Source organism: Zosterops lateralis, assembly GCF_965231275.1.
Source record: "Zosterops lateralis genome assembly, chromosome: 29".
Taxonomy (NCBI): Eukaryota; Metazoa; Chordata; class Aves; order Passeriformes; family Zosteropidae; genus Zosterops; species Zosterops lateralis.
In genome coordinates this window covers 4,397,302-4,419,801 of record NC_139789.1, presented here as the reverse complement: position 1 = coordinate 4,419,801, position 22,500 = coordinate 4,397,302, and the positions used below count along the sequence as shown (strand labels likewise).

The window sequence follows — 22,500 nt, the reverse complement described above, 5'->3', positions numbered from 1 at the left end:
AAATAATTGTGGCGGCAGGGAGAAAAAAAAGGGAAAGAAATAAATAAAAATATAAAAATATATTGCTTTTAAAAATTAAAATAAATAAATAAATAAAGATAAATAAAAAATTAAATAAATTAAAAAATAAATAAAAATAAATAAAAAATTTTAAAAACTAAAATAAATAAATAAAAATATTAAAAATAAAGTTTACAATAAATAAATAAAGATGAAATAATAATAAATTTAAAAATAAAAACATAAATAAGAATTTCATTTAAAATAATTTTTTAAAATTGACAATAAATTTAAAATAAGTTTAAAATAATTTTTAAAAAAATTAAAATAAAAAGGTAAAAATAAATAAAAATAAATAAAAATTTAAAATTAAATAACTAATTTTTTTTAAAATAAAATAAAATAAAATAAAATAAAATAAAATAAAATAAAATAAAATAAAACAATAATAAAGAATAAATAAATAAACAAACCAGAGGCCAGCCCACCTGGAGCTCGACCTGTTGAACCTCCGGGTGAAGTTTGTGGGGACAAAACCCAGGTGGGACCCCCAGGAAACAACGAGGGGACAACGCGGAGCCCCCCGGGAGTGACGGGGGGACACTTTTGATAAGTTTTTATCGAGTTTCTCACAGTCTATGGGGGGAAACGGGGGGTCCCTGTCCCCTCCTGAGGGAACGGGGGGTCCCTGTGGGGAACGGGGGGTCCTGTCCCCTCCTGAGGGAACGGGGGGTCCCTGTGGGGATCGGGGGGGCCCTGTCCCCGGGGAGAGCGGGAACGGGGGGTCCCTGTGGGGAACGGGGGGGCCTGTCCCCGGGGAGGGCGGGAACGGGGGGTCCCTGTCCCCTCCCGGGGGAACGGGGGGTTCCTGTGGGGAACGGGGGGCCCTGTCCCCGGGGAGGGCGGGAACGGGGGGTCCCTGTCCCCTCCCGGGGGAACGGGGGGTTCCTGTGGGGAACGGGGGGTCCCTGTCCCCTCCCTCAGTGTCCCTGTCCCCTCCGGGGAGGACGGGGCATTCCCTGTGGGGAACGGGGGTGCCCCAGTCCCTTCCCGGGGCGTCCCTGTCCCCTCCCGGGGCAAACCGGGGTCCCTGTCCCCTCCCCGGGAGAAACGGGGCCTGTTCTGTCCCCTTCCAGGTGATCGGGGGTTCCCTGTGGGGAACGAGGGGTCCCTGTCCCCTCCTGAGGGGTCCCTGTCCCTTCGCGGGGTGTCCCTGTGGGATCGGGGGGGTTCCTGTGGGAACGAGGGGTCCCTGTCCCCTCCTGAGGGGTCCCTGTCCCCTCCCGGGGTAATGGGGGATCCCTTGCCCCCTCCCAGAGGAACGGGGGATCCCTGGGGGAACGAGGAGTCCCTGTCTCCTCTCGGGGTGTCCCTGTCCTCTCCCTGTGGGACCGGGGTGTCCCTGTCCCCAGGGAGGGCGGGAACGGGGGTGTCCCTGTCCCTTCACCGGGGGTCCCTGTCCCCCCTGGGGAGAACGAGGTGTCCCTGTGGGATCAAGGTGTCCCTGTGTCCCTTCCCGGGGTGTCCCTGTGGGATCGGGGGGTGTCCCTGTGGGGGATCGGGGTGTCCTGTCCTCTCCCGGGGTGTCCCTGAGGGAATCGGGGTGTCCCTGTCCTCTCCCGGGGTGTCCCTGAGGGAATCGGGGTGTCCCTGTCCTCTCCCGGGGTGTCGCTGTCCCCTCCCGGGGGATATCGAGGTGTCCCTGAGGGGTATCGGGGTGTTCCCGCCGGCCCCCGCGGCCCGGGCTGGCGGTGGCAGTGGCCGAGGCGGGGGCGGACCTGTGGAGCAGCACAGTGAGCCCGGACCGGGCATTGTCCCCGGGCAGTGTCCCCGGGCAGTGTCCCCGGTCATTGTCCCCGGTCAGTGTCCCCAGGCAGTGTCCCCGGGCAGTGTCCCCGGGCAGTGTCCCCGGGCAGTGTCCCCGGTCAGTGTCCCCAGTCATTGTCCCCGGGCAGTGTCCCCGGTCATTGTCCCCAGGCAGTGTCCCCGGGCAGTGTCCCCGGTCAGTGTCCCCAGTCATTGTCCCCGGGCAGTGTCCCCAGTCATTGTCCCCGGGCAGTGTCCCCAGGCAGTGTCCCCGGGCAGTGTCCCCGGGCAGTGTCCCCGGGCAGTGTCCCCGGTCAGTGTCCCCAGTCATTGTCCCCGGGCAGTGTCCCCAGGCAGTGTCCCCGGGCAGTGTCCCCGGGCAGTGTCCCCAGGCAGTGTCCCCGGGCAGTGTCCCCGGTCATTGTCCCCAGGCAGTGTCCCCGGGCAGTGTCCCCAGGCAGTGTCCCCAGTCATTGTCCCCGGGCAGTGTCCCCAGGCAGTGTCCCCGGGCAGTGTCCCCGGGCAGTGTCCCCAGGCAGTGTCCCCGGTCATTGTCCCCGGGCAGTGTCCCCGGGCAGTGTCCCGGTCATTGTCCCCAGGCAGTGTCCCCGGGCAGTGTCCCCAGGCAGTGTCCCCGGGCAGTGTCCCCGGGCAGTGTCCCCGGGCATTGTCCCCAGGCAGTGTCCCCGGTCATCGTCCCCGGGCAGTGTCCCCGGGCAGTGTCCCCGGGCAGTGTCCCCGGGCAGTGTCCCCAGGCAGTGTCCCCGAGCAGTGTCCCCGGGCAGTGTCCCCGGTCATTGTCCCCGGTCATTGTCCCCGGGCAGTGTCCCCGGGCAGTGTCCCCGGGCAGTGTCCCCGGGCAGTGTCCCCAGGCAGTGTCCCCGAGCAGTGTCCCCGGGCAGTGTCCCCGGTCATTGTCCCCGGTCATTGTCCCCGGGCAGTGTCCCCGGGCAGTGTCCCCGGGCAGTGTCCCCGGTCATTGTCCCCGGGCAGTGTCCCCGGGCAGTGTCCCCAGTCATTGTCCCCGGTCATTGTCCCCGGGCAGTGTCCCCGGGCAGTGTCCCTGGGCAGTGTCCCCGGGCAGTGTCCCCGGGCAGTGTCCCCAGGCAGTGTCCCCGAGCAGTGTCCCCGGGCAGTGTCCCCGGTCATTGTCCCCGGGCAGTGTCCCCGGGCAGTGTCCCCGGTCATTGTCCCCGGTCATTGTCCCCGGGCAGTGTCCCCGGGCAGTGTCCCTGGGCAGTGTCCCCAGGCAGTGTCCCCGGGCAGTGTCCCCAGGCAGTGTCCCCGGGCATTGTCCCCGGGCATTGTCCCCAGTCATTGTCCCCGGGCAGTGTCCCCGGGCAGTGTCCCTGGGCAGTGTCCCCGGGCAGTGTCCCCGGGCAGTGTCCCCGGTCATTGTCCCCGGGCAGTGTCCCCAGGCAGTGTCCCCGGGCAGTGTCCCCGGGCAGTGTCCCCAGGCAGTGTCCCCAGGCAGTGTCCCCAGGCAGTGTCCCCAGGCAGTGTCCCCGAGCAGTGTCCCCGGGCAGTGTCCCCGGTCATTGTCCCCGGGCAGTGTCCCTGGGCAGTGTCCCCAGGCAGTGTCCCCGGGCAGTGTCCCCAGGCAGTGTCCCCGAGCAGTGTCCCCGGGCAGTGTCCCCGGTCATTGTCCCCGGGCAGTGTCCCCGGGCAGTGTCCCCGGTCATTGTCCCCAGTCATTGTCCCCGGGCAGTGTCCCCGGGCAGTGTCCCTGGGCAGTGTCCCCAGGCAGTGTCCCCGGGCAGTGTCCCCAGGCAGTGTCCCCGGGCATTGTCCCCGGGCAGTGTCCCCGGTCATTGTCCCCGGGCAGTGTCCCCAGGCAGTGTCCCCGGGCAGTGTCCCCGGGCAGTGTCCCTGGGCAGTGTCCCCGGGCAGTGTCCCCGGGCAGTGTCCCCGGGCATTGTCCCCGGGCAGTGTCCCCGGGCATTGTCCCCGGGCAGTGTCCCCAGGCAGTGTCCCCGAGCAGTGTCCCCGGGCAGTGTCCCCGAGCAGTGTCCCCGGGCATTGTCCCCAGGCAGTGTCCCCGGGCAGTGTCCCCAGGCATTGTCCCCGGGCATTGTCCCCGGGCAGTGTCCCCAGTCATTGTCCCCGGGCAGTGTCCCCAGGCAGTGTCCCCGGGCAGTGTCCCCGAGCAGTGTCCCCGAGCAGTGTCCCCGGGCAGTGTCCCCGGGCATTGTCCCCGGGCAGTGTCCCCAGGCAGTGTCCCCGAGCAGTGTCCCCGGGCAGTGTCCCCAGTCATTGTCCCCGGGCAGTGTCCCCAGGCAGTGTCCCCGAGCAGTGTCCCCAGGCATTGTCCCCGGGCATTGTCCCCGGGCAGTGTCCCCAGTCATTGTCCCCGGGCAGTGTCCCCAGGCAGTGTCCCCGGGCAGTGTCCCCAGGCAGTGTCCCCGGGCAGTGTCCCCGGGCAGTGTCCCCAGTCATTGTCCCCGGGCAGTGTCCCCAGGCAGTGTCCCCGGGCAGTGTCCCCAGGCAGTGTCCCCGGGCAGTGTCCCCGGGCAGTGTCCCCAGGCCTTGTCCCCGAGCAGAGACTTTCCCCCAAATTGGGACAAACAGGAGCAAAGGGAACCGGGCCCAGCCCCTTCCCCTCACCGGAACCAGAACCGGACCGGGACCAGGGAATTCAGCGGGTCAAGGAAGAGGATTTTAAAATAAATAAATAAAAACCCAAAGAGAGGAACGAGGATTATTTCCCCCCCTCCGCATCCATTAATGACTTTAACAAGAAAACCTCCGGGGCCGGTTTGGGGCAGAACCAGAACCGGTACCAGAACCATCCAGGCGGCACCAGAACCGGACCAGGGGGTTCAGTGCGGGTCAATAAAGAGGATTAAAAATAAATCAAATAAATAAAAAACAAGGAGGGGATTATTTCCCCCCCTCCACATCCATTAATGAATATAACAGGAACCATCAGGCCCGGTCAGGCACCAGAGATGGGAGAGATGGGAGAGAGGAGGGGAAAAAAAATAAATTAAAAAAAAAAAAAATTTAAAAAAGCATATTTTTTTTTCTCCTTTTATTTTTTCTGTCTTTTTTTTTTTCTCCCTCCCTGTTTTTTTTTTCCTCTATTTTTTTTTCGTCTTTTTTTTTTTTATTTTTTTTCCTCTCTTTTTATTTTTTTTCCCCAGCTTCCTCCATATTTTTTTATTTTTTACTACGTAAGGAATGACGTGCTCGAGTCGGGAGCGGGATAGGAGAACCCGGAGCTCGGAAAAACAGGGAGGGAAGAAGGAGAAGAAGGAAGAGAGGGGAAAAAAAACCAGGGGGGAGGAGATCTGGCAGCGGCAGAACCTAAAAATAACCAGGGGGTTGTTATTTTGGGGAGGAAAAAAAAGAGAGATAATAATAATAATAATAATAATAATAATAATAATAATAATAATTTAAAATATGAAAAATAAAAAACATTTTAATAATAAAAATTTAAATTAAAAATTAAAAAATAAAAAATAAAATTAAAAAATAATTAAAATTAAAATATTCGAAAATATTAAAAAAAACCCCACTTGAATAATAAAAATTAAAAATAAAAATAATTTTAAGTGAAAAAAAATTAAAAATAGGGAGGGGACAGGGAGGGGACAGGGAGGGACAGGGAGGGGACAAACAGGGGACAGGGAGGGGACAGGGAGGGGACAGGGAAGGGACAGGGAGGGACAGGGAAGGGACAGGGAGGGGACAGGGAGGGGACAGGGAGGGACAGGGAGGGGACAGGGAGAGGGACAGGGAGGGGACAGGGAGGGGACAGGGAAGGGACAGGGAAGGGACAGGGAGGGGACAGGGAGGGGACAGGGAAGGGACAGGGAAGGGACAGGGAGGGGACAGGGAGGGGACAGGGAGGGGACAGGGAGGGACAGGGAGGGGACAGGGAGAGGGACAGGGAAGGGACAGGGAGGGACAGAGAGGGGACAGGGAGGGGACAGGGAGAGGGACAGGGAGGGGACAGGGAGGGGACAGGGACGGACAGGGAGGGACAGGGAGGGGACAGGGAAGGAACCGGAGATCGCTCGTTGCTGCCCCGTGTTGAGGTCCCGGTTACCGGGGGCCGGTCCCGGTTGGAGAGGCAGGCCCTAAAGGGACATGGTGACAATCCTGAGTGTCCCCATGGCCACCGTGACAATCCCCAGGGACACTGTGACAATCCCCGTGGCCACTGTGACAATCCCCAGTGGCCGCCGTGGAGCCCCAGCGCCCCGCGGGTTGGCCACTGGGATTTACTGGGATTTACTGGGGAGGGGACACGGAGGTGGCCGGGCCGGGCCGGGCCGTGGTGACGCCTGTGTCGCTTCCCGGTGTCACCCCGAGGAAGAGGAGGGTGCCTGGGTGACACCTTTGGGACAGTGCCACCCTCTCTGCCGGGCTGGGGACACCCTGCGGCCGGGCTGGGGACAGAGGGACAGAGAGGCTGGGGACAGAGGGACAGCAAGGTTGGGGACAGAGGGACAGCGAGGCTGGGAACAGGACAGCGAGGCTGGGGACACCTTGCAGCCAGTCTTGGGGACAGAAGGACAGAAAGGTTGGGGACAGTGGGACACAGAAAGGCTGAGGACACTCTGAAGCCAGTCTGGGGACAGAGGGAGAGAAATGTTGGGCACAGAAGGACAGCCAGGCTTGGGGACAGAGGGACACAGCAAGGCTGGAGACAGAGGGACAGGACGGCAGGGGACAGAGGGACAGCCAGGCTGAGGACAGGGAGACAGGACAGCCAGACTTGGGGACACCCTGCAGCCGGGCTGAGGACAGGACAGCAAGGCAGGGGACAGAGGAACACAGAAAGGTTGGGGACACCCCAAAGCAAGGCTAAGGACACCCTGCAGCCGGGCTGGGGACAGAGGGACAGCAAGGCTGGGGACAGAGGGACACAGAAAGGTTGAGGACACCCTGTAGCCAGGCTAGGGACAGAAAAGCTGGGGACAGAGGGACACAGAAAGGCTGGGGACACCCCAAAGCAAGGCTTGGGGACAGAAGGACAGAAAGACTTGGGGACAGAGGGACAGAAAGGTCGGGGACAGAGGGACAGAAAAGCTGAGGACAGAGGGGCATCCAGGCTCGGGACAGAAGGACATCCAGGCTTGGGGACAGAGGGACATCCCGGCCTCTCATCCGGACACAGCGGCTTTGGGGACACCCCGGTGCCACCCCCGAGCCCCGTGGGGACAATGTCACCGCGGTCCCCCGGGCAGGGCCGGGCCGGGCCCTTCCCGTGTCCCCCCTGGTGACACCGCCACCACCACCACCCCCTGTCCCTGTCCCCGGGGAGGGGACTCACCTCGCCCTGACATTTCCTGGCGCTCCTTCCGTGCCAGCGGGTTGCCATAGCCAATCTAAATCTTACTAATAAAAAAAAAAGAGAAAAACAAACCAGGGGAGGGAGGGAAAAAAAAAAAAAAAAAAAGAAAGAAAAAGAAGAAGAAAAAAAAAAAAGCACAAAAAAAGGGGAAAAAAGCGCGGCCTCATTAGCATATATTCAAATGAGGCGCGCCGTAATGGGAATCGTAAATGGTGATGAGGTCGTTGTTATTCGATCGGCGTCGCTTTTACACCACGGAATAAAAATAAATATATTAAAAAAAAAAAAAAAAAAAAAAAAAAAAAAAAAAAAAAAGGGGGGGCACAAACTCGATCCCAAAAGTGGCCCTGGAAAGGTCGTGTCACCTTTAGAGAGGGGACATGTCACCTTTAAGGGAGGGTGGCCCTGGAGGCGACATGTCACCCTTAGAGGGGGTGGCTCTGGAAGGGACTTGTCACCCTTAGGGGGGTGGCCCTGGAAGGGAAATGTCACCCTTAGAGAGGGGATGTGTCACCCTTAGGAGGGGCCATACCACCTTTAGAGGGGGTGGCTCTGGAGGGACATGTCACCCTTAGGGGAGGGTGGCCCTGGAAGGGACCTGTCACCCTTAGGAGGGTGGCCCTGGAGGGGAAATGTCACCCTTAGAGAGGGGATGTGTCACCCTTAAAGGAGTGGCCCTGGAGAGGACATGTCACCCTTAGGAGGGGACCTGCCACCCTTAGAGAGGGGACCTGTCACCCTTAGAGGGGAGGTGCTGGACCCCCCAAAAATGTCCCTGTGTAGGCGATGGCACTGCAGGATGCTGCTGTCCCCTCCTTGGTGTCCCTTCCCTGCTGTCCCCTCCCCGGTGTCCCCTCCCCGGTGTCCCCTCCCCTGTCCCCTCCCCGCCCACCCCCGGCCCCACAGGGGACGATCCCGCACCCCAAAAAGGGGCCAAACCCCAAACCCGGCCCAGCCCAGAGCGGGGACAGGCTCAGCTCAGCCCCTCATTTAACCCCCCCAAAATCCCAATTTTAGGGTTTTTCCTTCTCCCCCCCGCTCTGAGACCCCCCGAGAGGGTTTTTTGGGGTCACCCAGGGGTGGGAGCCCCGAGGAGCTGAGCAGGGCAGGGGTGACCCTGTTGTCACCCTCAGTGTCACCCTGATGACCCTTTGAGGGGTGGGGACACACTGAGATCGAGGACACGTCCCCTTTGGGGACATCAACGCCGTGCCACCCCCAAAACTGGGGCTGCCTGGACCCCCAAAAAAACCCACAGGGGCTGCCTGACCCCAAAAACATCACAGCAGACACCCCGAGAACCCCAAAAACTCTTTATTGGTGCAAAGATAATAAATAGAAAAGAGCCCCCGGCTGGGATTGTCCCCTGTACCCCTGTCGCCTGTCCCCCTGTTCCCGTCCCCCTGTCCCCTCCGCTGTCCCCTGTCCCCTGTCCCCTGTCCCTGTCTCCTGTCCTCTCCACTGTCACCTCCGCTGTCCCCTGTCCCCCTGTCCCCCTGTCCCCTGTCCCCCTGTCCCCCTGCCCCCTCTCCCCTGCCCCCCTGTCCCTGTCCCCTGTCCTTTTTCCTTCCGCTGTCCTCCTGTCCCCTGTCCCTTGTCCGCCTGTCCCCCTGTCCCCTCTGTCCCCTGTCCCTGTCTCCTGTCCTCTCCACTGTCACCTCCGCTGTCCCTTGTCCTCCTGTCCCCTGGGCTGTCTCTTGTTCCCTGTCCCCCTGTCCCCCTGTCCTCTGTTCCCCCTGTCCTCTCTGTCCCCCTGTCCCCTGTCCTCTGTCCCCTGTCCCCATCTCTGTCCCCTGTCCCCCTGTCCTCTGTCCCCCTGTCCTCTCTGTCCCCCTGTCCCCTTGTCCCTGTCCCCTGTCCCCTCTCCCCTGTCCCCTGTCCCCTGTCCCCAATCTGGGTCCTGCTGCCACCCCGTGGCTCCCGCCCGCCACTCCGGCTGCTCGTTGGGGACACGCCGGTGACAGGACAGGAGGTGACAGTGTCCCCGCGGCGCCGCCACAACGCCCACAGGAGGAGAGGGGACTTGGGGACATTTTTGGGGATGACTCGGGGACATTTTTGGGGGAACTCCAAGGAGGTTTGAACCCCCAGGGGACACCGCTGGTGTCACCGCTGGTGTCACCGTCACCTTCCCGAGGAGATGAGGATGAAGAAGAAGCAGGGGGGATGCTCACCCCCAAAAATGGGGCTTTTTTTCCCCCATAAAAAACACAAAAAAGTTTTTTTTTTCTCCAAAAAAACCGGTTTTTTTACCCCAAAAATGGGGGGGCTCACCCAAAAATGGGGGGTTTCTCCCAAAAAAGGGTTTTTCCCCTCAAGAAAGGGGGGTTTCCCCCCCCAAAAATGGCTTTTTTCCCCCAAAAATGGTTTTTTCCCCCTAAAAAGGGTTTTTTCCCCAAAATGTTTTTTTTTTCTCCCAAATGGGATTTTTAGCCCAAAAAAGGGGGGTTTTCTCTCAAAAAAGGGGGATTTCCCCCCCATTTTTCCCCCAATAAATGTTTCTTTTTTTTTTTCCCAGAAAAGGTTTTTTTTTCTCCAAAAAAGGGGGGGGTTTCCCCAGAAAAGGGGTTTCCTCCCCCAAAATAAAAAGCTTTTTCCCCCAAAAAAGGTTTTTTTCCCTCCAAAAAGTATTTTTTCCCCAAAAATATGGGTTTTCCCCCCCTTTCCCCCCACCCTCGCTATCTCTGCCAAAGGTCCACGGGCTGTCCCCTCCTGGGGGGGACACAGGGGACCCTCTGCTCGTCCTGGGGCGGGTACGGCGGGAGGGGTTTGGGGAATTCCCCGCCGGGGGCTCGGGGGGGCTCCCCCAGCTCGGCCAGGGCGGGGACAGCGGGGACACAGCCCAGCCCCGGCGACACGCGCTCCGATTTGATGCTGATGGCCTGGGGGGACGAGCCGGGGACAGCGGGGGGCTCCTCCGAGGGGACAAGGCGGCTGCTGGCCCTGGGGACACAGGGGAGGGGTCAGGGAGGGTCCCCGTGTCGCCTTTTGTCCCCTAGAGGGGTTGGGACCCCCCCAAATTCCCAAATTCCTGTCCCGGATTGGTTCTGGTCCAGTTGGGCACTGGGAGGCTGGGGGTGACAGGATGGGGACATGGGGACATGGGGATATGGGGACATGGGGGACAATGGGGACATGGGGGATATGATGGGGACATGGGGACATGGGGACATGGGGACAAGGGGACACATGGACATGGGGACATGGGGACATGGGGATATGAGGGACATGGGGACATGGGGATATGGGGGACACTGGGGACATGGAGGATAATCAGGACATGGGGACAATGGGGACAATGTCTGTGGGGGCGGGAATGGGATGAGCTGGGGGTGATTCGGGGGTGACCCCCAAAGTCACCCTGGTGGGTGGGGGGTGTCCCTGGGTGCCAGCAGAGCTCACAGTGGGGAGGTGACACCCGTGGGTGCAGCAGTCGGGTCATCATGGCCTTGTCACCTCTGTCCTCTGCCCCAGGGCCACCCTTGTCCCTACTCCAGTGGTGCCATGCCCGATCTGTCCCCACCTGCCCCCCACCCTGTCCCCGCCGTCGCCACTCCAGGGTCACCCCTGTCTCTACCCCAGCGCTGCCCTGTCCTTCCCTGTCCCCTGCTCTTGTCCTCTGCCCTGTCCCCTGCTGTCCCGCCCCGTCCTCTCTTGTCCCCCGCTGTCCCCTGCTCGGTCCCCCCCGCTGTCCTCTGCCCTGTCCTCGCCCTGTCCCTTGCTCTGTCCCTTGCCCCGTCCCCTCTGTCCCCAACCCTGTCCCTACCCCAGCGCTGCCATGTCCCCTCTGTCCCCAGACCTGTCCCCACCCTTTCCCCACCCTGTCCCCACCCCATCGCTGCCCTGTCCCCTCTGTCCCCACTCAGTCCCCTGTCTCCCCTGTCCCCTCCTGTCCCCTCCTGTCCCCCCTGTCCCCCCTGTCCCCCCTGTCCCTCCTGTCCCCTCCTGTCCCCCCTGTGCTCACCCCATGGCCGCCAGGTCCCGGGGGTGCTGCCAAGCCGGGGGGGGCTGCAGGAACGCGGGGGGCGGCGGGGCCTCTCCGGCCCCAAAATCTGCGGGGTCAGAGGAGAGGGACAACCGTGAGCGGGGGGGGGGGTGACAAAGGGAGGGGACAGCGCTGTCCCCAAGGCGGAGCAGGGGACAGGGGACAGGGGACTCACCCGCCTGGCTCAGGAAGGGGAAGGCGGCCAGGCCGTGGCTCGGGGGGCTCAGGGTCTGCAGGGCGGGGAACAGCGGCCGCTGCGGGAGAGGGGGTGACCCCAATAACCGTGTGCCCCAAAACGGGGTGACCCCAATAACCGTGTGCCCCGAAACGGGGTCACCCCAATAACTCTGTGCCCCGAAACGGGGTCACCCCAATAATTGTGTGCCCCAAAATGGGGTCACCCCAATAACCGTGTGCCCCAAAACGGGGTGACCCCAATAACTCTGTGCCCCGAAACGGGGTCACCCCAATAATTGTGTGCCCCAAAATGGGGTCACCCCAATAACCGTGTGCCCCAAAACGGGGTGACCCCAATAACCGTTTGTCCCAAAACGGGTGACCCCAATAATTGTGTACCCCAAACAACCCAGAAATGGGGTGATGGGGTGGCCCCAATAATTGCATGTCCCAAAATGAAGTGACCCCAATAATTGTGTGCCCCAAAACCCTCAGAAATGGGGCGACCCCAATAATTGTGTGCCCCAAAACCCTCGGAAATGGGGTGACCCCCATAATTTTGTGCCCCAAAACCCCCAGAAATTGTGACCCAAATAATTGTGTGCCCAAAACAGGGTGACCCCAGTAACTGTGTGCCCTAAACACCCCGAAAATGAGGTGACCCCAATAATTCTGTGCCCCAAACACCCCAGAAATTGGATGACCCCAATCGGTTTTGTACCCCCTAAAAATGGGGTCATCTCCATAACTTTGTGCCCCAAACACCCCAGAAATGGGGTGGCCCAAATAACTTTGCACCCCAAACCCCCCAGAAAAGGGGTGACTCCAATAATTTTTTACCCCAAACCCCTGGAGGACCCTCCCAGCACATCCCCGGAGGAGGAAGGAGGGGGGCAGATGTGAGGAGCAGGATTTGGGGCGGGGATTTGGGGACACCCGGGTGGCTTTTGGGGACACTGGACTCACCGCGGCGCTGCCCCCGCTGCGGCCACTGGCCACCCCGCCCTGGGGGTCACCACGCCGGCCCTCTGTCCCCAGGAACAGCGGCGGGGGCGTCTTGGTGGCCAGGGCACGGCCCAGGCTGGTGGCCGGGAACAGGGGGTAGCTGAGACCTGGGGGACACAGGGGACAGCAGGGTGACCTCGGAGTGTCCCCGTGGTGGTGGCAGGGGTGGTGGCCCCAGAGTCTGCACGGCACCAGTGACACTTCCTCCATGGGCCACCACCTGGGCCGTGACAGGAGGTGACACGCCAAGGATGGAGGTGGCTTTGGGGTCACAAACAGGGGACAAGGGGCTGCAAAACTCGGGACCTGTTTTGGGTCCGGCTGGGATGTCCCCATGGTGGTGACAGTGGTGGCCACGGTGGCCCCGGAGCCCACACAGCACCAACCTCCAGCAAAGCCACTTCCCTTATGGGCCCCCACCTGGGCTGTGACAGGAGAGGTAACACGCCAAGGATGGAGGTGTTACAAACAAGGGACAAAACTCAGGCCCTGCTTTGGGTCCGGCTAGGATGTCCCCGTGGTAGTGGCAGTGGTGGCCGTGGAGCCTACATGGTGTCAGTGACACTTCCTCCATGTGCCACCACCTGGGCTGTGACAGGAGAGGTGACACACCAAGGCTGGAGGTGTCACAAATAGGGGACAAAACCTGGGCCCTGCTTTGGGTCCGGTTGGAATGTCCCCATGGTGATGTCCAGCATGCCTGAGGCCACCACACTGTCCCCACCCAAGGATTTTGGGGTGCTGCCTGTCCCCATCCCATGTCACCTCACATGGGGAGGGTTTTTTTTGTGGGTTTTGTGGCTTTTCCAGCCACTTTTCTGTCACTCTGTCACAGCCACCCTCCTCATGCCGAGCTGTGCCACACGGGAGGGGACAGCAGGAGGGGACAGTGGGTGACAGGGTGAGGGGACAGCCGGGTGACAGGGCGGTGGGACAGTCGGGTGACAGGGTGAGGGGACAGCGGGTGACAGGGTGAGGGGACAGGTGACAGGGTGAGGGGACAGTCGGGTGACAGGGCAGTGGGACAGGCGGGTGGCAGGGTAAGGGGACAGTCGGGTGACAGGGTGAGGGGACAGCCGGGTGACAGGGTGAGGGGACAGGTGACAGGGTGAGGGGACAGTCGGGTGACAGGGCGGTGGGACAGTGGGTGACAGGGTGAGGGGACAGCCAGGTGACAGAGCGGTGGGACAGCAGGTGACAGGGTGAGGGGACAGCAGGTGACAGGGCGGTGGGACAGTGGGTGACAGGGTGGTGGCACAGGAAGCAGCTGGAGGGAGATTTCGGGGCCGCTGTTTCCGCAGCTGCTCCTGCCCACGCAGCCGCCCCGGCCCCGCTCCCGGTAAATCCCCGGGACCGGAGCTTTGCATGCGGGGCCCGGCCGGGAAAACCCCCGCGGGCTGCGGGGAAACCTGGGGGGGACAGGGGGGCGTGGAAGGGAATGGGGTGGCCGTGGTTGTTATGGGGTGGCCATGGTGGGGATGCGGTGCCTGTGGTGGGAATGGGGTGCTCGTGGTGGGAATGGGGTGCCTGTGGTGGGAATGGGGTGCCCATGGTGGGAATGGGGTGCTCGTGGTGGGAATGGGGTGTCCGTGGAAAGGAGGGGGTGTTCGTGATGGGAATGGGTTGGCCATGGAGTGGATGGGGTGGCCGTGGTGGGGATGGGGTGTCTGTGGAAGGAATGGGGTGTCTGTAGAAAGGAGGGGTGTTCATGGTGGGGTTGGGGTGGCCGTGGAAGAGACAGGGTGGCTGTGGAAGGAATGGGGTGCCCATGGTTGTAATGGGGTGGCCGTGGAGGGAATGGGGTGGCTGTGGAGGGAATAGGGTGGCCATGGTGGGAATGGGATGTCCGTGGAAGGAATGGGGTGTCTGTGGAAAAGAGGGGGTGTTCATGGTGGGAATGGGGTGTCCATGAAGGTGATGGGGTGGCCATGGTGGGATGGGGTGGCTGTGGAGGAGACAGGGTGCCCATGGAAAGGATGGTGACCTTGGAGGGAATGGGGTGGCTGTGGAGGTGATGGGGTGTCCGTGGTGGGGTGTCCATGAAAGGAATAGGGTGTCTGTGGAAAGGGGCAGGTGTTCATGGTGGGAATGGGGTGTCCATGGTGGTGATGGGGTGCCCAGGGTGGTGACAGGGTGACCATAGTGGTGACAGGACACCCATGGTGGTGACAGGGTGCCCATAGCAAGGACAGGGTGACCATGGTGGGGACAGGACACCTATGGTGGGGACAGGACATCCATGGTGGTGACAGGGTGCCCATGCTGGTGACAGGGTGCCCATGGTAGTGAGAGGACACCTGTAGCAAGGACAGGGTGATCATGGCAGGGTCCCCATGGTGGGGACAGCACACCCAGGGTGGTGACAGCATACCCATGGCAGGGTCCCTTGCCCCGCAGTGTCCCCAGCTGAGGGTCCCCAGCCTACCTGGGGGCAGTGGCCCTGGGGACCGTCCCGGTGGCTTTGTGGCTCTGAGGGCGGGACAGCGGCCCTGGGCCTGGGGGGAGCTGCTGGCACTGCCCAGGGACGAGTCCAGGGGTGGGGAACTGCCACAGGCCGCCTCGGGCAGTGACACCGACACCGACACCGGGCTCTGCGGGGGGACACCGGACACAGGGGTCACACTGGGGACACACGGGGGTCAGGGACACACAGGGGTCACACAGTGGTCAGGGACACATGGGGACACACAGGGGTCTCACTGGGGTCAAGGACAGGGCCAAACAGGGGTCACACAGGGGTTAGGGACAGCCACCCTCAGGACCCTTGGGGATGCACGGGGGTCAGGGACAAGGGACCCTCATGACCCTCAGGGACCCTCAGGGCCCTGCAGGCTGAAGCAGAGGTCAAGGGGGACACTTGGGGCTCTGCAGGACAAACCAGAAACCAAGGACAGGGAGGGGACGAGACCCCTGGGGACCCTCCGGACCCTGCGGGACAAACCAGAACCCAAGGACAGGCATGGGATGGGATGGGATGGGATGGATGGGATGGATGGGATGGGATGGGGACCCTCGGGGACCCTCGGGACCCTTCAGAAATGCAAGACGGGGAGGGGATGGGGACACCTGGGGACACTTAGAGCTCTTCAGGGCAAACCAAAACCCAGGGACAGGGACGGGACCCTTGGGGACCCTGGGGATCCTTCAGAAACCAAGGACAGGGATGGGACAGGATGGGGACAACTGGGGACCCTCAGGACAAACCAGAACCCAAGGACAAGGAGGGGATGGGACCCTTGGGGACCCTTCAGGACAGACCAGAACCCAAAGAAAGGGACACTTGGGGACACTTGGAGACCCTCAGAGACCCTTCAGGACAAACCAGAACCCAAAGACAGTGACCCTTGGGGACCCCTTGGGTGACCCCCACCCTACCACCACCAACTCACATAAAACCTGGGCCTGGCCAGGGACAGATCCACTCCCTCCCCGATCCTCCTGCCCTTTTCCCCGGGCGGCTCCGGGCTCTCCTCCAGCTCCAGCTCGTGGCTCTCCAGGCCCAGCCCTTTGCGCTTCAGCGTCTGCGGGGACATGGGGAGGTGACACTGAGTGTCCCCTGCTGTCACCCCCGTGCCCCGGGGGCAGGGAGGGGGTCACTCGCTGTTAGAAATGCGGATTATAAAGGTGGCTTTTAGCAAATGTCAGGATGAGTGTTGTATGGGGTGACCCCAATAATTGTGTGCCCCAAAACGGAGTGACCCCAATAATTGTGTGCCCAGAAATGGGGTGACCCCAATGATTGTGTGTCCCAAAAAACCCAGAAATGGGCAATACAAATAATTGTGTACCCCCAATAATTGCGTGCCCAGAAATGGGGCGACCCCAATAATTGTCTGCCCCAAATCGGGATAACCCAATAATTGTGTGCCCCAAACACCCCAAAAACAGGGTGACCCCATAATTCTGTACCCCAAACATCCAGAAATGGGGTGACCCCAATAATTGTGTGCCCCAAAAAGAGGTGGCCCCAATAATTGTGTGCCCCAAACAACCCAGAAATGGGGTGACCCCAATAATAGTGCTGTGTTTTGTTAATAGAGTTTAGAAAGGTGATGAGTGTATTTTCTGACTGTGACATGGTGTGAATAGTGGAAAGACTGGGTTTTTTGGGGTTTTTTTTGACATCTGAGCTGGCCAGGCCCAGAATTATGGGGAAGAACCCATCACTTTATAGCCCTGCAGGAAAACTGTAGATTTTTGGGGTTTTTTATCAAAATAAACCCATGTTATCAGACAGAGTGGAGCCACTCACAAATAAATCCATCAAATAAGATGATTGGGGATACTCAAAACAGAAAAGAACGTTTCAATATCTATCAAATATGTAAAACAGCAATTCTTAAAATTGAAAGAGGAGGGTGTGCTTTGTGGTGAGGCATCTCCCAGCTGGAACTCCAGCCTCTTTTTGTCTCTTAATTGTATATTTTTATATTTTTATAAAAAATAATTATAATATAATATGATATGATATAATATAATATATACAAAAAGAGATATAATAATATAATGTAATATAATGTAATATATTGTGATATATTATAATATAATATAAAAATATAAAAATATATTAATATTATATCATATAATATAAAATATAATAATAGACAATTAAGAGACTAATATAAAGATATAATATTAAAAAGACAATATACTAATATAATATAAAAATACTATAAAAATAGACAATTAAGAGACAAATATAATATATTATAAAATAAAAATATACTATAAAAGTAGAAAGTTAAGAGACAAATATAACATAAAAATATAATAAAAAAAGACAATTAAGAGACAAATATAATATAAAAAATATATGCTATAAAAATAGACAATTAAGAGACAAATATAATATTAAAAATATTATAAAAATAGACAATTAAGAGACAAATAACGTAATATAAAATAAAAACATACTATAAAAATCGACAATTAAGAGACAAATATAATATACTATAAAATGAAAATATACTATAAAAATAGACAATTAAGAGACAAATATAGTATAAAAATATAATGTAAAAAGACAGTTAAGAGACAAATATAATATAAAAATATACTATAAAAATAGACAATTAAGAGACTAATATAATATTTAAAATATATACTATAAAAATAGACAATTAAGAGACAAATATAGTATAAAAATATAATATAAAAAAGACAATTAAGAGACAAATAATATAATATAAAATAAAAACATACTATAAAAATAGAAAATTGAGACAAATATAATATAAAAATATAGTATTAAAAAAGACAATTAAGAGACTAATATAATATAATATAAAACAAAAATATACTATAAAAATAGACAATTAAAAGACAAATATAGTATAAAATATAATATAAAAAGACAATTAAGAGACAAATATATACTCTAAAAAGAGACAATTAAAAGACTAATATAATATAACATAATAATATAAAAATAGACAATTAAGAGACAAATATAACACAATATAAAATAAAAATATACTATAAAAACAGACAACTAAGAGACACAACACAACATAAAAACACACCATAAAACCAGACAATTAATCACAAATTTTCAAAAGAAAACTGAACTATTATTTCCCCTCTCACCTGGAGGATGTCGCTGTTGGTGCGGCTCTCGTGGGGCTCGCTGTACTCGGTGTATTTGAGCAGGACGCGGTCCATGTCGGTGCTGGCGTACTGGAACAGGCGGTTGGTGCTGTTGAAGATGATCAGGGCGATCTCGCAGTCGCACAGCACGCTCAGCTCGTAGGCCTTCTTCATCAGCCCGAACTTCCGCTTGGTGAACGTCACCTGGGGAGGGGGTGACAGTGAGAATCACCCCAAAAAATGGCCCTGAGTTGTCCCAAAAATTATCTTTATGTGGTGGTTTTGTGTCGGGGACAAGAGTGAAAACACTCCAAAAAATGGCCTTGAGTTGTCCAAAAAATTATCTCCAAGGTGGTGGTTTTGAGTTGGGGATGAGCATGAAAACCCCCTCAAAAATGGCCTCGAGTTGTCCCAAAAATTAACTTCAATGTGGCAGTTTTGTGTTGGGGACAAGAGTGAAACCCCCCCCAAAAAATGGCCTCAAGTTGTCCCAAAAATTATCTCCAAGGTGGTGGTTTTGAGTTGGAGACGAGTGTGAAAACCTCTCCAAAAAATTATTTTCAATGTGGTGATTTAGAGATGGGGACGAGCGTGAAAATCCCCCAAAAAACAGCCCTGAATTGTCCCAAAAATTGTCTTCAAGGTGGTGGTTTTGAATCGGGGATGGGTGTGAAAACTCCTCAAAAAACAGCCCTGAATTGTCCCAAAAAATTATCTTCAAGGTGGTGGTTTTAAGTTGGGGACGGGCATTAAAAGCCCCCCAAAAAATGGCCCTGAATTGCCCCAAAAATTATCTTCAAGGTGGTGGTTTTAAGCTGGGGATGGGCATTAAAAGCCCCCCAAAAATGGCCCTGAATTGCCCCAAAAATTATCTCCAATGTGGTGGCTTTGAGTTGGGGATGGGCGTGAAAATCCACCCAAAAACCAGCCCTGAGTTGTCCAGAAAATTGTCTTCAATGTGGTGGTTTTGACAGGCATTAAAACCCCCCAGAAATGGCCCTGAATTGTCCCAAAAATTATCTTTAAGGTGGTGGTTTTGAGTTGGGGACGGGTGCGAAAATCCCCCCAAAAAAGGCCCGGAGTTCGCCAAAAAATTATCTCCTGAAAAAACCTCCCCAAAACCAGCTGTGAGTTGTCCCAAAAATGACTCCCAAAAGGGTGGTGGCAGCAGGGTGGTTTAGAGTCAGGGACAAGCGTGAAAACCCCCCCAAAAACCAGCCCTGAGTTGTCCCAAAAATTATCTTCAATGTGGTGGTTTTGTGTCGGGGACAAGAGTGAAAACTCTCCTAAAAAATGGCCTCGAGTTGTCCCAAAATTTTTTTTCAATGTGGTGGTTTTGAATCAGTGTCGAGCATTAAAACTTGCCAAAAAACGGTCCTGAGTTTTCCAAAAATTTATCTTCAATGTGGTGGTTTAGAGCTGGGGATGGGTGTGAAAATTCCCCAAAAAACAGCCCTGAGTTATGCCAAAAATTATCTTCAAGGTGGTGGTTTTGAGTCGGGGATGGGCATTAAACCCCCCAAAAATGGGCTTGAGTTGTCCAAAAAATTATCCCCAAAGGGGTGGTGGCAGCGGGGTGGTTTTGAGTCAGGGACAGGCATGAAAAGCCCCCAAATAATGACCCAAAGTTGCTCCAAAAATTATCTCCAAGGTAGTGGTTTTGAGTTGGGGATGAGCATGAAAACCCTCCAAAAAAATTATCTCCAAGGTGGTGGTTTTGAGTCAGGGATGGGTGTCAAAATCCCCCAAAAAACAGCCTCGAGTTGTCCCAAAAATTATCCCCAAAGGGGTGGTGGCAGAGGGAGGTTTTGAGTCCTGTCCCTTTTGTCCCCATCCCATCCCATCCCATCCCATCCCATCCCATCCCATCCCATCCCATCCCGTACCTGCCGATTCCTCTGATCCAAAATCCGGCTGATTTGGATTTTTTTCCGGCCCATTTTCGCCTCCTGCTTCTCTGGAAGAGAGAAAAAATAAACCCCTGAGCCTCTCGCAGCCCTCGGGGCAGTCCCCGGGCCAGAGGCCGCCCCAGCAACGCCAAAAATAAGTTTGGCTGTTGAGAAAAAAAAAAAAATAATCGAATTTTGGAGGAAGTTCGGTCGTTTCTTTTTGATGGTGGTGGCCAAGCGGAAAATGGGGGGGGGGGGGGAAATGGGAAATTCTGGGTTAGAGGGGGAAAAAATCCCCTTGGCCACCCCAAACCATCACCCTTAGGAGACCTCTGAGCACCTTTGGGTGTCGTGATCCCAAATCTTCAGAGGGATTTTAGGATGGGAGTTTTCTGTCCCAAGTCCTTCAGTGGGATTTTGGGATGGGAGTTTTCAATCCCAAATCCTTCAGAGGGATTTTGGGACGGGAGTTTTCTGTCCTAAATCCTTCAGAGGGATTTTGGGATGGGAGTTTTTAATCCCAAATCCTTCAGTGGGATTTTGGGATGGGAGTTTTCAATCCCAAATCCTTCAGAGGGATTTTAGGATGGGAGTTTTCTGTCCCAAGTCCTTCAGTGGGATTTTGGGATGGGAGTTTTTAATCCCAAATCCTTCAGAGGGATTTTGGGATGGGAATTTTCAATCCCAAACCCTTCAGTGGGATTTGAGATGGGAGTTTTCTATCCCAAATCCTTCAGAGGGACTTTGGGATGGGAGTTTTCAATCCCAAGTCCTTCAGTGGGATTTGAGATGGGAGTTTTTAATCCCAAATCCTTCAGAGGGATTTTGGGATGAGGAATTACCCCAAACCTTCAGGGGCAGCTCCGAGGCTGCTCCTGAAGCTGCTCCGTGGGATGGGGAAAAAGGGATGGTTTAAAAAGGGGCCGGGCTGACCAACCCCTCAAACGAAAAAAAGGGTTTGGTTTTAGCTTCAAATTTGGGGATTTTAAAAAAAATATATATATTTATAATTTTTTTTTTTTTTTTGCAGACTAAATTTGACCTCCCCAGGCCAGGAAGTGGCTGCACGAGGAGACAAAATGAAACCACCCACTCACTCCTGAGGCTGTGAGAGCCAGCAGGGACACCGGGCTGGTGACCCCCCCTGTGCCACCCTGGGGTGCCACCACCCCCCTGAGCCTGTCACAGCGCTGGGACACCCCCCTGATGTCACATCCCCCCAATTCCTGCTCCTCTGGCACCCCAAAATCCCCAAATGGGACACGCTAAGATGTCCCATCATGATTTGGGGACAAATCCAGCCTGGCGCTGTCCCTGCTGTCCCCAAAACACAAACACAGGGCTGGGTGGCAGCACCGTGTTGGGGACAAATTTGGGCTCCCCCCCAATGCCAGGCCGGGTGCCAGGGGTGCAGTCTGGGGACTTTGGGTGTCCCTTGGGAACCACCACCCCCCCGAGCCTGTCACAGCGCTGGGTCACCCCCCTGATGTCACATCCCCCCAATTCCTGCTCCTCTGCCACCCCAAAATCCCCAAAATCCCCAAATGGGACACACTAAGATGTCCCACCACCATCTGGGGACAAATCCAGCCTGGCTCTGTCCCTGCTGTCCCCAAAGCACAAACACAGGGATTTGGGGACCCCCCCCATGCCAGGCCGGGTGCCAGGGGTGCAGTCTGGGGACCTTTGGGTGCCCCGGTGTCCCTGGAGTGTCCCCGGCCTCCCCCTCTGGAGCCCGTTGCCATTTCACCATCGTACTTGGTGCTATTTTTAGCCGATCAAAACTAATTTTAATTTATGGAAGGAAATTGCGCTGCCGTTCCCACGGCCCCGCTGCCACCCTGTGTCCCCAAACCCACGCACGACCCCCCCCGACACCCTGTGCCCCCTCCCGAGGGCCAGGGGGTGCCCAGACCACCCCAGCCCTGCTGAGAATTCCCTGGTGGAAAATTCCCAAGGTTTTCCCATTCCCCATTCCTATTTCCCATTCCCCATTCCCATTTCCCATTCCCCATTCCCCTTTTCCCATTTCCTATTTCCCATTCCCCTTTTCCCATTTCCTATTCCCTTTCCCAAACCATCCCTGGGGTGTTTGTTGAGCTCCTCCCAGCTCTGACACCTGTGGGACATCCCGAGGGTCCCCAGTGTTGGATTTTCGGGTGGGAATTTGGGTTTTGGGGTTTGGCTCATTTGGGGCAGGGGGTGCTGGCCCAGATGTGACACCCCCGTGTCCCCACACAGGGTCAGGAGGGAGGGAATTTTTGGGGTTCTGGAGTTGGGGATGGATGGATGGATGGATGGATGGATGGATGGATGGATGGATGGATGGACAGAAGGATGGATGGAGGGATGGATGGATGGATGGATGGATGGATGGATGGATGGATGGATGGATGGATGGATGGATGGATGGAGGGAGGGATGGATGGAGGGATGGATGGATGGAGGGAGGGATGGATGGAGGGATGGATGGATGGAGGGATGGATGGATGGATGGATGGATGGAGGGAGGGATGGATGGATGGAGGGAGGGATGGATGGAGGGATGGATGGATGGATGGATGGATGGATGGATGGATGGATGGATGGATGGATGGAGGGATGGAGGGAGGGAGGGATGGATGGATGGATGGATGGAGGGATGGATGGATGGATGGATGGATGGAGGGAGGGATGGAGGGATGGATGGAGGGATGGATGGATGGAGGGAGGGATGGAGGGATGGATGGATGGATGGATGGATGGAT

General features: G+C 55.8%; 1 protein-coding gene across 1 annotated transcript in view; it reads right to left on the bottom strand.

Annotated features, from left to right (window-relative positions):
• Positions 1-22,500, bottom strand: part of MEF2B (myocyte enhancer factor 2B) — a gene marked incomplete at its 3' end in the record, with an annotated part of 39,804 nt that overhangs the window by 11,388 nt on the left and 5,916 nt on the right. The window contains exons 2-9 of the mRNA XM_083880200.1: positions 19,751-19,821; positions 17,865-18,068; positions 15,668-15,799; positions 14,704-14,869; positions 12,240-12,385; positions 11,272-11,350; positions 11,076-11,163; positions 9,844-10,054 (exon numbers count right to left, since the gene is read on the bottom strand). Coding sequence (XP_083736326.1) covers positions 9,844-10,054; positions 11,076-11,163; positions 11,272-11,350; positions 12,240-12,385; positions 14,704-14,869; positions 15,668-15,799; positions 17,865-18,068; positions 19,751-19,804 — 1,080 coding nt within the window. The 5' untranslated portion in view covers positions 19,805-19,821. The remainder of the gene's footprint in view (positions 1-9,843; positions 10,055-11,075; positions 11,164-11,271; positions 11,351-12,239; positions 12,386-14,703; positions 14,870-15,667; positions 15,800-17,864; positions 18,069-19,750; positions 19,822-22,500) is intronic.